The sequence below is a fragment of the Podarcis filfolensis genome (assembly GCF_964270895.1).
Source record: "Podarcis filfolensis genome assembly, chromosome: 7".
NCBI lineage: Eukaryota > Metazoa > Chordata > Lepidosauria > Squamata > Lacertidae > Podarcis > Podarcis filfolensis.
The window spans coordinates 26,710,741-26,728,518 of NC_139603.1; the positions used below are offsets into that span (position 1 = coordinate 26,710,741).

At 42.4% G+C, this 17,778-nt stretch overlaps 1 protein-coding gene across 4 annotated transcripts in view; it reads left to right on the plus strand.

The window, feature by feature from the left end:
- The window catches only part of EXOC2 (exocyst complex component 2), a 77,969-nt gene extending 60,482 nt beyond the window's left edge, over positions 1-17,487 (plus strand). For all 4 annotated transcript variants that reach the window (XM_083623757.1, XM_083623759.1, XM_083623758.1 and 1 more), the window contains exons 24-28: positions 9,195-9,250; positions 10,006-10,128; positions 13,100-13,161; positions 14,802-14,861; positions 16,800-17,487. In XM_083623757.1, coding sequence (XP_083479883.1) covers positions 9,195-9,250; positions 10,006-10,128; positions 13,100-13,161; positions 14,802-14,861; positions 16,800-16,893 — 395 coding nt within the window. In that variant the 3' untranslated portion in view covers positions 16,894-17,487. The remainder of the gene's footprint in view (positions 1-9,194; positions 9,251-10,005; positions 10,129-13,099; positions 13,162-14,801; positions 14,862-16,799) is intronic.
- Positions 17,488-17,778: the final 291 nt, after the last annotated feature.

Consider the following 17,778-nt stretch of genomic DNA (forward strand, 5'->3'; position numbering starts at 1 on the left):
GTATTTGGTCTTAGTGATTTTGTTACAAAGGAACAAATGAAGCATCCAGTTTCTCACAGTGGCCATCAAGATGCCTATGAGAACCCCAGGGCATGAGAGGAATAGCCCTCACCAACAATTGCTTCTGAGCAACTAGCATTCAGAGGCCTCCTCCTCTGACCCTGGACCAGTAACCATTGATGATCTTATTCCCCCACAAATTCCTGCAATACTCTTTTAAGGCTGTCTAAGTTGGGTGACCCTCACTACCTGGTGTGGTAGGAAATTTCATTGTTTAATTATGCCCTATATGAATAAGTGTTTCCTTCTGTCTGTTCTGAATCATAGCATCCAGTGCCGCGGTGTGGTTTGAGCTAGTACTGGGAAGACCAAGATTCAAGTCAATTAGGAGCCTCACTGGGTGACATTAGGCTGAGAGATAGTGACTGGCCTAACCTGCTTCACTGGGCTGTTGTGAGAATTAAAGAGAGACAAGGAACCATGTGTGGCATGCCAGCTTGAACTCCTTGGTCCATTTGCCCCTTTGGGTCTATGTCTGCTAATGTTAGGGAGATTAATTTGAAAGTGGTCCACCACAGGTTTTGAACCCTGATCTGACTACCACAAATTGTAGTAGCTATTTCCCCCTTATGCTAGCAGGCTTATAAGGTACAAGGAACATACTGGCAGATGTAACTGTGTACACAAGTTCTGGAAGCAGATTGTAACAGAAATTAGTATTATTATTGGCACATGGGTAACCTTGAACCCCAAGTTATATCTTTTAGTGGGGTGAGAGAGCTGAAAATAATGCCAAATATATTTCACATTGGGCAACTAATGTGCCCCTTTGGTTTCAGATAGCACATGGGTAGACAATAGCCTGAGACACAAATTTTCACAACCTTCTAGCGCATGGGTAGGCAAACTGAGGCCTGATCTGGCCCAATTGCCTTCTCAATCCAGCCCGCAGACGGTCTGGGAATCAGCGTGTTTTTACATGAGTAGAATATGTGCTTTTATTTAAAATGCATCTCTGGGTTATTTGTGGGGCATAGGAATTTGTTCATTTCCCCCCCCAAAAAATATAGTCCAGCCCCCCTACAAGGTCTGAGGGACAGTGGACCGGCCCCCTGCTGAAAAAGTTTGCTGACCCCTGATCTAGCAGCTGTGGTGGCTCATTTACCAGAAGTAATGTATTTAGCATTAACTCGGAAAGTGTATCCTCAAAGTGTATACTCCTTATAGGCTTAGTTTGGTCAGAATCAAGAACAGTCATACCTTGGAAGTCAAACAGAATCCGTTACGGAAGTCTGTTCGACTTCTAAAACGTTCGAAAACCAAATTGCGGCTTCTGATTGGCTGCAGGAAGGGCATTCTCTGGGGCAGTGCCCAAGTTGTGGAACCCCCGACAGAAGTGTATCTGGCAACTTCACTTTACTGTTTTGGGTGAATGATGAAGACGCACCTCTTTACTCTGGTCTTTGGCACTTGAGGTGTATATTTTTAAGACCTGCCCTACTTTTGCAATTGTGATTTGTTTTAAACTGTTTTTAATGTTGCAGTTTTAATTGTAACTTGTTCTAGGACCTTAGGTTGAAGGGTGAATAATGGTGTTGTTGTTATGTAACAGATGAAAACCTAGGCTGCTTGAGGATTCTCATTTCTCAGAGACAACTCGTAACACAATAAAAGGGACAGAATGGTTGCCCAGTTACCCAGCTGACTTGGTTGCCTATATTGAATTTTTCCAAAAAAAATTGCCCCAAACCCAATGTACTATAGCCTCTGTCTCTCATCAAAGGTTTTGGCATTTTTATGGCCATGCAAGGAGAAGACAAGTATTTCAGAGAGAATTAGGCTTCTGTAATCTCCATCACATTCCAGGCATTTTCCCCCAGATGAAGTCCTTTTTCAGATCAATGGATTCATTTTCTTATTTTTCTAAAAAGTAATATTCATAATGTTTGAGTGACAACCAAACTAAATTCATAAACATTGCATATCTCTAAGCCCATTCTTCATTTGCAAAATTGCTGTCATTTCATCTTGTAAAGGCTATGACAGGTTATTATTATGGCAACAGCTAACAGCTTTATGGATTTATAAGCGCCTATCACTTTTCAGCTAGTTTGTGTATTGAAGATTTTCATATAATTTTTTATAAAATCATAGTGATGGGAGGGTTTGGAGAAAATAACACCTTGCACCCAGTGGATGGTTTATGTTCATAAAAAGAAATAGTGGATTAAATGCCCAAACACTAAAGCATTATTTTTTGTTTTGTTTTGGTGGGTGGCACCTTTTTTTAAATAAAAAGTGGGTTTAAATTAAGATGTACCTATTACTGATATGTTTATGAATAAGCACTCTCTGCTTATAGAGTGGTGTTGTAAAGTAGATATTTAAGTAACTTAGTTTGTGTCTTTCAAATCAATGAAGACTGCTGATAGCATTTAAAAAATTGAATAGAGGCACCAGATTGGGGGAAAGAGGCATAGTTAAGCTCTTTGCATCTTCCATAGAGGTGCGTATCATGAGAGATGGGTCCTTCAGCTCCTCTTGCCTCAAAATAACATGGCACCCATTCCCAGATTAAACCATGCTAGTGGCTTAGCCAGTGGTAGAAGTCAGCCAGCAACCTGCATCTCATATGGTTTGCACTTGGGTGTCTACTTGAGAAAGCAATTCCTGCTATTGAAATGTTGCTTGTGCTCACAAAATCAGAGTGTCAGATCCAGCCTACGTGTGTGGGTAGAATTCCTCCCGCAGGATTTGTGCTGGCAGAAGCGGGAAGTTGGTTTTAAATGGCTTTCCCTACATTTCCTGTCGGAGGACCATCCAGAACTTTGTGACGGGTGGTGCTGGGGGTTTGGGAACTCTGCTGGAACTTGGTAGATTTTGTGCAAAGTAGGTACCTTTCTGCTTTCAGGAGAGCAATGAAAACCCCCTTTTTTAAAAAAGCTCAAAGCAAGGAGAGAGAAAAGAACCCTAGGGTATTTATAGCAACTGTTTTCTTCAAGTTATTTTTGTCAGGCTACAACTACGTTAGAATTAAGGAGTTAAAAACAGGAAATGTGATTAAAGTGGTGGGTAGTCCCTCCAAAGACTTTCCAGAGCTGGCCTACATGTTCACATTTTATTTTTCTAGCTACTATGATATCAAAGCAAAGTGATGCAGAGCATCTTGAGATCCTGCTATGATCAGTGGAGGAATGTTTCCATTAAAAGCAGGAAATGGCTCATAGAAGAAAATACTTCCTTCCTCATGCAGATGATCACCATTCGCTTCCAGTAAATGTTTTAAGCAAACTGTAACCTCTTCATTCTGGATTTCTGTGCATGTTGTTCAGGTTCTAAATTACAGTCAGGGTCAACCTAAACATGGCCACTCTAAATCTGTTTTTTCCTTTGCTCTTGGAAAGTTTATTCTCTTGAAGAGGAACAAAATTATAATCAAGGGTCTGTGAGCATAAATATGGAAGGCAGTGGCCTTACATTGCAATTATTAGTTTTATTCATGTGGCACCAGTTTACAAATAATTGGCATATTCATAAAATCCCGATTTTGATTGTTCCATTTTCCAAGAAATTTAAAGAAACCCTTTTAAGGTTTTATAGTGCGGTCTTTCAGCCGAAGACGTCAGTGAGGTTAGTATCACAGCCTCAGATTTGACAAAGTGCTTCCTCTTTGACTTCCAGAGGCTGTACCAGTTGAAATTGTTGACACTTCAGAAAATCACATGCTCTTACTCTTTACTTGATTGCAACATGCTTGGTCCTTGTTCTCACAATCATTACCATGGATTTGAATCAGCACCCCATATGTTAAATGCTGAAGTGCACTTGATCATTCAATATCCTTTCAGTGTGTGTTTAGAGGCATTTCTCCAACTTCCTCTTAATCCTTGGCTGATCCAGCATTGGTTGGCAAGAGTGCCACAAATTTGCAAGGGTGTCCCAGTCCGTTCCAAGCATGGGGAACTGTTTAGTGAGGTCTATTTTGTGCCCCCATTGTGCAGGAAAGCACAGGGAAGACCTGCACATTGCAGTTTTCTAACAGCTGGCTGAAGCTAGAATGATTGCACAGTCACTGACATGATCAGGGTCATCCTTCAAGCGTTCTTTGGAGTAGTGTATTCTCTTTTGCCTTTGCTCAGCATTGCAGTGAAAGATACGGTCCTGGGGCAGATCCTGCCTTCAGTCCCCACCAGGCAAGACCAAATGCCCCTGGAAACGTGACCTTGTTGAAGCCCATGCACCCTTACCACCACATCCCAGTGTGGTTTAGAACGAGCTGCTGCTTTGTCTTTGTATATATTTCAGAGAACTCCTGCTGTTCCTCTTCAATAGTCAATGTAGAATTACTGCATGGATTCCTCCGCAAGGAAGATTCTTGCAAAGCCATGGAGCATGCAGTCATGCTGGCTACAGGCCAGCACCAAGCAGGAGTAAATCATTTTTTAAATAAAACACCCTTTAAAAAAACAACAGAGCATTAGCTCTGCTCCCAAAATTGATTTATGGCCAGATCTGGGTCAGGTCAGTTGTTCCCCGGGTCAGCCCTGGTCATGGCCCTGATGTCTACAAATAATAAATGCCAGACTGGGAGACCCAGAAAGTCAGCACAGCCATACAGTGCCCATGGCAGAGGAGAATGCTGTTGTACTCAGGTCCTGCCTGCAGACATCCCATAGACATCTCCTTGGCCGCTGTAGGAACAGGATGCTGGGTGAGGTGGGCATTGATTTGATCCTGCAGGGCTGTTCTTTCAAATGTTGGGGTTTAATTTGATTTTGCTAAAAGCTGCATATGAATAGTTCATTTTTGCTTGTGGCTGGATCAGGAGGCTGGCTGGTTGAGAAAAGGGTTCTGGATAGTTGAACGTTAGCCTGAACCTACAGGACCATTCTAATGTAATGCTATGCTACCTGCCCAGCCAGTAGTGTGGTATCTTAGTGAAGAATCAGGTGTGTTTTTCCCCCTTCTCTCTCTATCTCATCCATTTTCCTACTCAGTCGAATACAGCAGTCTATTTTGTGTGTCCCTGGGGAATTTCCCAGTCAGACTTCTACCTTCTGCTAAACGAGTCAGAAGGCATGTGGGTGGGGACAGTTCTGACAAATACCATGACATCAGATCTGCTGCCTATGTCTGTCTTTGCATTTAGAAGGTTATGGTTTTTATAACTTGCACCTTCATCAGAAATACCTTGTTCATCACTGACTGACAAAAAAAACCCACTTGATTTACAAGGCTTCCTTTTCTTTTAAGGCAGTTAGGAAGACTTGATAAAAACCCATGTCACAAAGCACAATAGTCACAAGTTTTTACACTGACCTGCACATTAATTGGGAGTGGTATTCAACTACGTTTTACTCAGAACAAATCTGTTGAATTTGATCTAACTTAGTCATGTTCGTTCATCTCCGTGGGGTCTACTCTGAGGAAATAGCACCCTTTCTGCACCTCAAGGTGTGTTGCCTCCACCTCCGTTTATTTTCTTCTTTTCTTTCGTTGGGGGCGGGGAATGGAAAGACTCATTTTCACAGCATAATGTGATCACTGCTCCTCTTCGCTGAACTGGGGAAATGGCAAGGAAAGAAGCACTCCAACTGAAGGCCATACCTAGGGGCAACTTGGTGCAGCGTTCCTCACACAACTTATCAAATTTGGCAGGCCTCCACCTATAAGAAGTAAGCCATCACATGAAATTGACAAGATGGCTTTAGAGCTCTTAGTGCCATGAAGAGTAGTGTGACAATAATATGCACCACAGGAAGTACCTCAAGAGGTACTGTGATGCCACAAAAAACCCTCTCACTTTCCTCCTCCATTTCAGCTCTGGAAGGGACTTTTGCTTGGAACCCATCATCCCCAGCTCATGGGGTCTTTGTGGTATTCCAGTTTTATGGGTGGTGCTAAAAAACACACACACCCTGCCCCATGTATGATGTGCATTTCATGAGCTGTATATGTGAGACAGATTTGGACCACACAAATTTGACATAGACTTTCCTCAGAGAAATGTTGGAGGGTATGGTGACGCTCATGTCATGGGCTGGGTACAGAAGGCCACAAAGTGAACCAGGCTTCAGGAGTTTATACCTGAGGCTAGAAGGTTTTTATTTTTCCCTTCAGAAGCTGTACGTGCCAGCACACAGCTCCCAACCAGACTAGGATAGTGAATGCAGAAAGGGTTCTTCTGCTCCTGAAGCATCCATAACTCAGTGCGTTTGAATAAAACATAGGTCTTTTGCAAATTGGCAAGCAGTGCTATTTCACTTTTCAAAGTGGTTTGAGGGGTTTTGGTCTTGGATGTGTGGGTAAACTACGGATCTCTTGTCAAAGGGAAGTGCAGGTTGCACTTCCTAATTCAGCCAGCGTTGTTCATCATATCTTCAGACTGGGCAAACCTCAAAGAGCTTAACATACAGGGAAATTGAGTTGAAAAAGAATTCTTGCTTTTCCTGCTCTCTTGGCAGCATTTAACTCCATTCTTTGAGCTCTTTGTTCTGGAGGGGGTTATAGCGTTTGAAGTTCATGCCCTCTTTGAATTCATCCCAGGTTTCTGTTAGATGTGTTTTGGCATTTGAAGGTGGTAATTTGCTGGAATTATTAGAGGAAAAGTTCTTACACTCCCAGACTGCCTCCAATAGTCCCATGCTTAGGATGGGGGCTGCAAGAGAATCTTTAATTAACCTTCTAACATAAATCCGTCTCACCCAATAACCCATTTCTGATACCCCAGAGCACAGCGAAGAACACAAAACTTGAGAGAGCATTCCTTCTCTGTGCCCTAACCAGGCACTCACTTCAAATAATAAAACTTCCAGCCTTTTATGCAATGTGATTTTGTTCCTACAACTATTCTGTGGAGCCTACTTCAGATTTTTACTCATTTCTTAGTTCTTTATCAGTACAAAATGGTCTTCCAGGCTTAGCTTAAATCATAGTACTGTACCATTGTGCCTACAGTAATACATTGGTGTTTCTTTACCATGGTTAAACAATAGGTTTTGATGCAGTTAAAGATAAAATAATGAGCGCCTGTAACTATGTGTTTGCACAGTCAGGAGCCTCCGGCATATAAAATGCTTTTTTTAAAATAAGAAGGCAGAAAGGATGCTGTCTGAGCCTGGCATCAGACCCATTGGGTGCAGCATGCTTGTGCCAAGCTCTGTGCTGAAGACAGGCCTGTTGTTTTCTACTGCTCTGAAGTGCAGAGTGTTTGAGGACCGGGACATTCGCAGGGAAACCAAAATGCTTGTTTACAAAGCTATTATACTACCAACCTTACTGTATGCTTGTGAAACATGGACCACTTACAAACGCCATCTCCAACTTCTTGAAAGAGTCCATCAATGGTGTCTCCGAAAATATCTTACACATCACTTGGGAAGATAGGCCAACTAATATCAGTGTACTGGATGAAGCAAAGATCACCAGTGTTGAAGTAATGGTTCTTCAACATCAACTTCGTTGGACTGGTCATGTTGTGCGAGTGCCTGATTATCGTCTTCCAAAGCAACTACTCTATTCCGAACTTAAAAATGGAAAGCGTAATGCTGGTAGTCAGCAAAAGAAGTTTAAAGACTTTCTCAAAGCAAATCTTAAAAAATGTAGTATAAACACCGACAACTGGGAAACACTGGCCTGTGAGCGCTCCTGTTGGAGAACAGCCTTTACCAAAGGTGCCGTGGACTTTGAAGACACTCCAACTCAGAACGCAAGGGAGAAACGTGCTAAGAGGAAGGCACACACTGTGATCAACTCCTGCCCGGAAACCAATGTCCCCACTGTGGAAGGACGTGTGGGTCCAGAATTGACCTCCACAGTCACTTACGGACTCATTGTTAAAACCGTGTTTATGGAAGACAATATTACTCAGCTTCGAGTGATCGCCAAAGAAGAAGACAGTAGGGGTCCCTCAGGGTGTGGCTCCGACCATTGTTGCACCATTTTGGCTTTTAAAAATATAATTCATCTTTTTTTATTTTGATTTAGTTTACTCGGACAACCAGATGAAAGACTGGTTATGAAATGTTTATCAGACAAGGTCCTATATATTACTAAGTGCATGTCTAGATCAGCTAGTTGACTGTGTTACCTAAATGGAACAAATAGTACAATATTCTTGCTTCTCTTCCTTGTCAATTGTGCTCTGTATTTGAACAGGTCATATGACTGTAATTAAAGACTAACTGATTCACAGTTCATCTTAGTTTCTGCTTTCCCCAGAATAATATCTTTCCGTTCTATTTATAAGCCATCACTGACGTTATTGTAGCACGTTTTATTTTTCTCATTCTAAACTTGGCTTATCTCCCTCCATTGTAAAGAACCATTTGAATGCTAAACAAACCCATGCACGCTCTATGCATTTCACCAAACTCAGTTTAAAATATTCACAACAGAGCGACAGAAATATATGCACGGTATAAGCAAATGTGAATAAATATATTTACTATGTTAACACACACTCTTCCTGTTGAAACTTCCTGTCTGTTTCAATATTTTATTTACTTATAAAATGGATTGCCTGTCTTTAGAATGCTCAAAGTGGTTTATAAGCTTTTTCTTTATATTTATTGGTAACAAGTAAAATATTGGTTCTGTTGAAATAAATGCTGAAAATTTCATGGCCTTTCTTTTTAGCTTGATTTCACTGTGCTTAGTGCCACAAACTTTTTGGGCTGTTTGATCGCAGTTGTCTGCTCAACCTTTGTCATGAGTTACATTTGAAGCCACCAACATAGAAATGAGATGGTTGTTATTGCCAGTGATTTATGCAATTCTGTTTTCCAAGCTCATATTTCTCTTTAATAATAGCAAGATATATTTAATAAGACAATCGCAGATGAAAGCTGCCTTTTATTGAATAGTATTGGAAAAAATGACCAAAAAAGCAACAATAACCACCCCTTGATGCTATTTTGAAGAGGAGGGAACAAGGGATGCCAGACGAGACTAGGAACTTCTGGCTTCTTTAACCTTTTGTGTAAGGAAATGTGCCTTTCTCCATTTCACTTTCAAAAAGGAAATAGATTTTAGTGGTGTGGTTGGGAGAAGTTTTCATTTTCTGTATGCTGGTATCGTAGTCAACGTTGTACCTGTTACAGGATAAAAAGGCCTGCATGGCATGTCAAGTGATATTTCAGCATAACAGAATGAAAATCACCAACTATTGTGTTGTATATTATTTTTAATTACAGGTGTCAGGAACTATCTGAAGGAAGCCTTAGTTCACATCATTGCTGTGCATGCCGAGGTAAGGCTCTTTCAGACTATGATGAGTGTTGTTGTGTTCAAACCAAAACGTATCAGTGGAACTGGAAGTTCAAGAAAAGCAGGCCTTTTTCAGTGCCAGAAAATCGTTCCAAATAAATATTAGCCTGGACTGTGTTCTGTTGGTATTCAGTTTGTGACTTGTGAACAGGCCCTGGCCTTTGGTGGGCTTTGCCAATAGCACTTCAACCATATTTTAGAGAGAAGCAGAAGAGGAAGACCTGGATAGAAAAGGAGCACTCCTTTTTGAGACTGGCATGACACTGGTCATTGCAAGTGCTCACTTACTTTCCTTTTTTAAATACCTATTTTGGATCACTTATGGTCGGCAGATATTAGGCTGCTTCTACATGACTTGTTCACTGAGCGTTTATCCCAACTTGTTTGCAGGGAGACCAGATGCCGATGACAATTTAACAAGCATTCCTTCTTATTTGTGCGGAGGTTGGGTGGTGCGGTGTCAAAGCAAGGGTTAATCCCACACTTTCCAGGGCATTTCTCCATCACTTTCCTTACAGCAAAAAAAAGTCTTTTGGGGAAGTTGGTTTGTTGCACAAGACCTCCCAAGCAGCTATAATCATGCAACACAAATTTTCCACTAGGCGATTGAGTCCCATCCAAACATGGGTGCACCTCTAGACAGGAGAAAACGTCTTAATGCTGACAAGGCTTTCAGAGTGAAAAAGGAATTCCAGCTTTTGAGCTTTCGGTTGTATTATTTTAATTTGAAATCTGCAGGTATTTGCCATCTCTAAAGAGCTCGTACCCCGAGTGCTGTCGAGGATTGTCGAAGCAGTCGCCGAAGAACTCAGCAGGCTAATGCAGTGTGTTTCATCCTTCAGCAGAAATGGTGCTTTGCAGGTAACTGAATTCTACGAGTGGCGGGCAAATGTAGCTTTTTTAACACAGTTAGGTCCTGTTCAGATGTCTGTATATTGTATCTGTGGAGGCGGCACTCCCTCTACCCCCAGCCAACCTGCTCAGAAGCTCAAAAGGAGGTTGTAAGTTGGGGTTGCCATACGTCCAGATTTTCCCGGACATGTCTGGGTTTCCAATGATGGAATTAGCGTCTGGGGGAATTTCGGGAAATTGGCAAAATGTCAGGATTTTTGTGTTCGGATTTTTACTTCTTGAAATACGGCAACCCTATTGTAAGTACATTTAGCTGAACATGGTTACAGTCCTTTTCACAATCTGAAACTGTGCTTGATTTGCGACCACAGATTAACCACAGGCTAACTGTGTGCAGCTGAACACACACCACTCCTTTAAGACCTTTTCTTGCTAAGTGGAAAGGTCAGGAGTTTGAGGAGGTGTGGGCAGCCTCCAACCCCTGCACAGATACAAGGATCTCACATAGACATCTTCACATCCCCACCAGTTGGGAATTCCAAAAATTATTTCGGGGTAGCCATGACAGTTAAACTGCTATGAAATGAATGCACATTTGCAGTACATGTAAATAGACTTAGAAGCCTGCAACGAGCAACTCAGCGCAAAAATGATCAAGTGTAGTCTCCAGGATGGAAGGGTGGTGTAGATTCATTTCTGAAGAGGTATTGGTGTGTCTGACACCCACACAGAGTTACTGCATTGTGACGTGCAAATTATTGTTTTTCTAAGTGTATCAAACCATGTCAGACTGCCTGGGGAGACTGAACTCTTTCTATGATCAAATTTTGCTCTCTTAACAATTTGGATTCATTTGTGAAATTCAAAGAATATTTAGCTAAATATTGTGATATAATATAAATAGAAAATTCTTGGAAGTAACAAATAGGCCTAGGGGTAGAATAAGAATATGTGATAGTAAATATTAAGGATTAGAATATCAATAAAGGAGAAGAGGTTAGTAAATGAAAGGAGTTAATTTTATTAGAAATATGAACTTGGAGAACTGTTATACAGGAGATATAATGAAATTCAGTTAGAGGGGACTTGAGGAAGTCAGTTATCAATGTGATGAGAATTGGATATTTGAAGAGATATTCTTTATGTGTGTATTTACCGTATTTTTTGCCCTATAGGACGCACTTTTTCCCCTCCGAAAATGAAGGGGAAATGTGTGTGCGTCCTATGGGGCGAATGCAGGCTTTCGCTGAAGCCTGGAGAGCAAGAGGCATCGGTGCGCACCGACCCCTCTCGCTCTCCAGGCTTCAGGAAGCTATCCGCAAGTCTTGCAAGCCCGGCGGGAGGTCCCGCGGGCTCACAAGGCTTGCGGGCAACAGCCTGCAGCCCACAAGCTCGGGGGACAGCGGGGAGGTGGAGCGCCGCCACCCCGCTATTCCCCGACCTGATCTGGAGGCTGGCGGGGGGGGAGAGAAGCAAACTTGCTTCTCCCCATCGCCAGCCCCACAAGCTCGGGGGACAGCAGGGCGAGCCGCTGCCCCACGGAGGCTAGAGAGGCTGTCCCTGAAGGCAGAAGAGGGAGACGCAGCGCTCCATCTCCCTCTTCTAGCTTGGGGATGGCTGTGCAAAGCCTCTGCAGGGCAGCGGAGTGTGCTGCCCCACGGAGGCTAGAGAGGCTGTCCCTGAAGGCAGAAGAGGGAGACGGAGCGCTCCATCTCCCTCTTCTAGCTTGGGGATGGCTGCGCAAACCTGGGGGGGGGGAAATAAAGAATTTTCCCTTGATTTCTCCCCCAAAAAACTAGGTGCGTCCTATGGGCCGGTGCATCCTATAGGGCGAAAAATACGGTAGTTTGTTGTAGTGTGGTGTGTTTTTCTTTGTTGTGTGCTTTGTTATGTTATTTTTGTGATAAATGTTGAAAATCAATTTAAAAAATTGGAGAGAAAAAAACAATTTGGATTCATTTAGCCAGAGCTCAGTTTTCTGTTTTCTTGATTCGCTCACATCCCAAGGAAGTTAGGAATTTACATATTTTTAATAGCGTATCACAAGTTGTGGAGGAGATAGAGAAGCCAACCTCCTTCTTACTTCATGGGCTCCAATAGAACTAGAATATCTAGCTGGAAGAATATAGCAGTGTGGTATTTGCTGATACTTTTAGTTTAACAGTAAGCGCTTAAGCGCACCACAGTTTGTCACCTTTTGTAATTACATTACACATGGTTTGGATATGAAAGAGGACCCTGCAAGATCCCACCCACTTTTGACTCTGGCCCCGCCCACCACTGGCATGTACCTACTATAGGTATATAAGGCCATTTATCCCTTCATCCTTCCCCAACCTAGTGCTCTTCTGATGTGCTGGACTACAACATTCATTAGTCCCAGCCAGTGATGGTCAGGGATGATGGGAGTTGTAGTCCAAAAACGTCTAGAGGGTGAAGAAGGCTGACATAAATGAACTTCTTAAAATCACTGAATGTAAAGCACGTGAAGGAGTGGAGGGGAGCCTTTTGTTGTTGCTACTGTTCAGCAGCCAGAAAGTAGGGGGGGGAGGGAGAGAACAAGATGCATATTGACAGACTTCACCCTTTTGCACTTCCTTCCTCTTTGGTGGCACTGTATATTAAGAGACCAGAACCTCCCTGGTAAGAATAAATGCTAGCACTTTCCAGGACTTTTACTTTACATTTACAGGGTGGGGGTGGGGGACTTTAAGAAACTATATTTGCGAACTTTTCCTGATAGTCAGATTTGGTTTAATTCGTTTCCAGAACTTCCCAGATCTCCTGTTGACTTTACAGCTGTTTTGGGACTGATGTTTCCAGCACAGGAAACAAATTTTTGGTGAAGTTCTCTTAACTTTTTGCCTCCTTCTGCTGCACCAGCAACAACATTGTTTTGCTTATGCAGCCAAACCTTGTGAAATCAGATTCTGAAGCTATAAATACACTGGCTTTACGTTTGAACATTTATGTCCTTTAGGCCCGGCTTGAAATCTGTGCACTGAGAGATGCAGTGGCTGTGTTCCTCACATCTGAAAGCAAGTAAGTGCAAAAGTTGGAGGTTCAGCAAATGTGCACAAAGGTAACATGAGCCTATGCTGTTGTATTATCACCTCCTGAGTAGCATAGAAGAGGAAGAAGAGTTTGGATTTGATATCCCGCTTTATCACTACCGGCGGAAAGGTAAACAGCGTTTCTGTGTGCTGCTCTGGTTCACCAGAAGCGGCTTAGTCATGCTGACCACATGACCTGGAAGCTGTACACCGGCTCCCACGGCCAATAAAGCAAGATGAGCGCCACAACCCCAGAGTCGGTCACAACTGGACCTAATGGTCAGGGGTCCCTTTACCCTTTACCTTAAGGAGTCTCAAAGCAGCTAACATTCTCCTTTCCCTTCCTCCCTCCCAACAAACATTCTGTGAGATGAGTAAGGCTGAGAGACTTCAAAAAAGTGGGACTAGCTCAAGGTCACCCAGCAGCTGCACGTGGAGGAGCAGAGACGCAAACCCGGTTCACCAGATTACGAGTCTACTGCTCTTAACCACTACACCACACTACACACTAACAACAAGGGTTGAGCCTCTTCCTGGGTAGCAGACAGGCTTCTTGAAGCAATGACATCACCCTTGGGGAGAGGTTCCCCATGGCCACATGAGCCACTCTCACTAGGCAAGATTTTTGAGAACTCCCAACCAAGGGATCCCCAATCAGTCATCCGCTTCATTTAGAGATTACACAGATGCTCTCGGTCCAGAGGAGTTAGGCTCTAGCTGGGCTCTATCATTCCTTTTCTTTTTCGTTGATTGCTACCACACATTAGCAAAGCAATGGGAACTGTAATTTTGAACCAATTGTGAGGTCTTGTTGGTTAGGTAGAGTTCCTGGAATTGAAGTTTCTTGTCCAGGCAGCTGCTCCTCTTCTGCAGCAGAACCACAAATTACACTGTGCTAAGGGCTATAGTTTCAAGCAACGCACATAGACTGTTCGTAGCTGAGTTTTGTATAATTTTGAAAGTGTGTTACCTTTTACCCTGCTCTACAAATGTGTAGCAGAGATTAAAAAATACTTGGCATTAGCTGAAACAGTCGGCAATATGGTTCCTATTAGGCTCCCTTTCCCACACATCCATCAAGAACAGGAACGAGAGAGCCTGTGCGTTCATTTGTTTTGACCGGTTGGGTGCAACTGTTATGAACTCTTCTCTCCCATGAAAGCAGGAGCCTTAACATAGCGCCTTCCTGGTTCTTTCTGTGAAGGACCCCTGCATGTTATTAAAATAATAATAATAATCTGTCATTTATTAAAAGGATTAGATGTGGAGGAATTCATAGAGAGCAGCTAGTTTTCAAAGCAAATAGAGAAAAGGCTTCATAATCAAAATAACAAATGAAACGGAGCGGGAAACGGCTAAAGTTTTAAGCGAAATGCAGTCTCATGCATGCACACATCTGCATTTGTACATGTGCACTGAATGCTATCTACATGCTGGAAAGTGTTGTAAATTGAGGCATTTTATTGTGATGTTAATATTAGAGTGTAAATGCTTGTATTGTGGAAATGCATAACTATACAACCTGCATAATCGAAAAAACGAGTCTATGCTTAAAGCATGGATATAGGTTGGGAATAAAAAGGTCGTTGTAGATCTGAGATACCATCAGTGTGTGTTTTAATGTTACAGCTCAAGCTTTAAGCAAGCTTTGGAAGCCTTGCCACAGCTGTCAAGTGGTGGAGATAAAAAGTAAGTTCATAAGTTAGAAAATGTGTTCTATGAACAGTAGGATGGTTAAAATGTTCCATGATGATAAATGTTATTTCATAAGGTTGGTCCAAGAAGTAATCACCTTGCTGGTGGTTAAAGTAGTAATGTCTATTTTATGACCCTTTTCTGCACACACGTTCAATATCATCGTGATGCCGTTTGTCTTTGAATGCACTCTGTGGGGCAACTTAGTCGAAGGCAGAGTGGGAAAACTGAAGGCCTGGAGAGCTACATTTGGGCCTCAGGCTTAACGTCCGCCACTCCTGACCTGCTAATTTAGTTCAGCACCACACAAGCAGTATCAGGAATATGATCTTGTCCTTCCCACATCCAAACGCGACACCCTGTCCCCTTAACCAAACTGCCACCAAAAAGCCCGTATCTTTTTTAACTTTCCCGTTGCGCCTAAGTGATGCCAAGAGGGAAGTTTCCTTTTAGATGCTGGGAGGTCAACACACTTACATTTCCAGATGTAACTTTGGGATTTGGTTTGCCTCCAGCAGCTTCAGTGCTGAACTTCGAGCAGCAATTGGCATACAGAAACGCTTGAGTTTCTTCCAGAACGCAGCTGGCAAACTTAAGGGTTCTATTCCCTCTTCCTTATTATTTGCCCTCATACACTGCTGTTGCATCTGCAAGCTCGCTGCACACTTCTTGTAATGAATTCACATTTATGGAATGATTTAGACCTGTTCATGTTGCCAGTGACATATTATATTTAATATTGACTTATTAAGTATTTGCCTGTGTGTGGCTGCCCTGCTAGTACCTGTTCCTGCAGGGTGTTATTGAGGAAGTAGATACTGACATGTTTATGTCTTTTCCTTGCTGGCCCTGGCACAGATTATACAGCTGTGGAATTTACTGCCGCTATTAAATGCTGCGTTTTTTTCAAAAGGAAATTGGTGGTGGCTGCCTAACGACTAGCTCAATCTTTTTTAAAATACAAAATTATGTGGTTTCTTCCCTTTTCTTTCCTAGAGTTTTGAGGGTTTTACTGATCCTTTAAAAAATGCACACACAAGTGTGCATGCACACACAAAAATTATGCTTACCACCTAAAGGCTTGGCTTTATCATAGGTATCTGGCAATCTGAGAATGTTTATTGAATCTTTGATTTAACTAATGAGTAAACATTGCAATCAAAGAGAAAGGAGCCCAAACAACAGGGTTTCAGTTTCTGGTTGTGCCACACAGTGAGGTTATGTAGGCTAATCCCATTGTCTGTCTGAATTTCCTCAAGCTGTTGCAACTTCAAACACACACAAATGCTAAAAAGATCTGTGAGCCTGCAAAACGAGACACAAGTTCTATGACAGGAATGGGGAATATGTGGCATTCCAAATGGACCACAGTTCCCATCATTCCTGACCATCAATTTATGCTGCCTAGGGCTGATAGGAGTTGGAGTCCAACAATATCTGGAGGACACAGGGTCTGCACCACTCATTGTGATTCACTTCAGTGTAAGAATCAAGGACACTATTTAAGAAGCCAGAAAAAGCGGCCATTTTGCCCAAGTTTCAAACCATGGGTTATACTATGGTTATACTATACTATGGGGGAGGGTTCCATTTTATTGTGAACACATCAGAAAACAGGTCATTGAACCTTGCTATGAGTCTTCTCCCACCGAGAAAATTGTGTGTGTGTCCCATGAAACTAAACTAGCACTCCTAGTAAGCATACATAGCAGATTAGACATACTCTTATATGTGTGTATGCAATGCATTGCGTTCTTTACTATTTAAATTTATACCTCATACTCCAAAGGAGCCCAAGGGCAGCAATTTGTGGCACAATGTATTTCTGTTTCTGCCTTAATTCCCCCTGTATATGAAGTTTGTTGATTCTGTTCATGACCAAAATACCATGCAAGCCAGTCGAAACCTTAAAAGCATTTTCCTTTCGAACAGGTTGCTAGAAGAGCTACTGAATATATTCAAGAGTAGCATGCAGCTGCAGCTCACATGCTTTCAAGCTTCTTCTTCCACAATGGTGAAGACATAAGGCAACTCTGAAATGTAATCGTGTTAGGAAAAGGAAACAGTATCAGTCCCGATAACTGCTTTTTCTTCTCAATGTGCTACTGTATTTTAGTTGCCGACAACTACGTTGGTCCATTTGTGTCTCTTGAATCCGAACTCCAGAGGTTAAAAAGATTTGCCAGCCTTTCATTGCCAGAAAGAATGCCTAACAGAAGCTTTTGTAGTTGGGGGTTTGTCTTGAAAATATGCCAATTGCAATTTTCTATATGGTAATTTACCACAGCACATGTGTTTGGCCAGCCAATTATCCTATCAAACAATGAGAATTTTCTGGCTTCCCCGTGTTTCTAATTAACTACAGAAATGTGGTAAAATTCTCCAGTTTATTGACTTACCAGGTGACGACATGCAGATTGTGGTTGTCATCTATATTCACCAACAGTCCTCTCGGTTTTACTTACCCCATTTGCCAGCTTTGTAATGATCTGTTTCAACCAGAGAACATGCTGCGACTTTTATGTCAGCAAATGATCAAACGGCTTTATTACCCAGGAGTTGGAGGACCAAGAATGTACTGAAATGTTACTGTCTAATAAATATAAGCGTGTACTCGTGATTGAATGTGTGTTAAAGTTAGATGGCGGGAGTAAAACACACGCACACTCGCATAGACACTTATTTTTCCGAAGTTAAAAATATGGACGAAACTCCAAAGGCTCAGTATGGAGGTTACACATCTTCCACAAACTACAGCGTTGCTTTCAGGCCTGGATGATACCGAACCATTTGCCAGAACCCACCGGGTTGGGGCAGCTGCTAGCCTGTCCCTCACACTTAATTCATGAGCAGTGGTGGCTCTATAATGGGTTAGGGCGCTGGGCCTTTGCTTGGTTTCCCCATTCAGTTA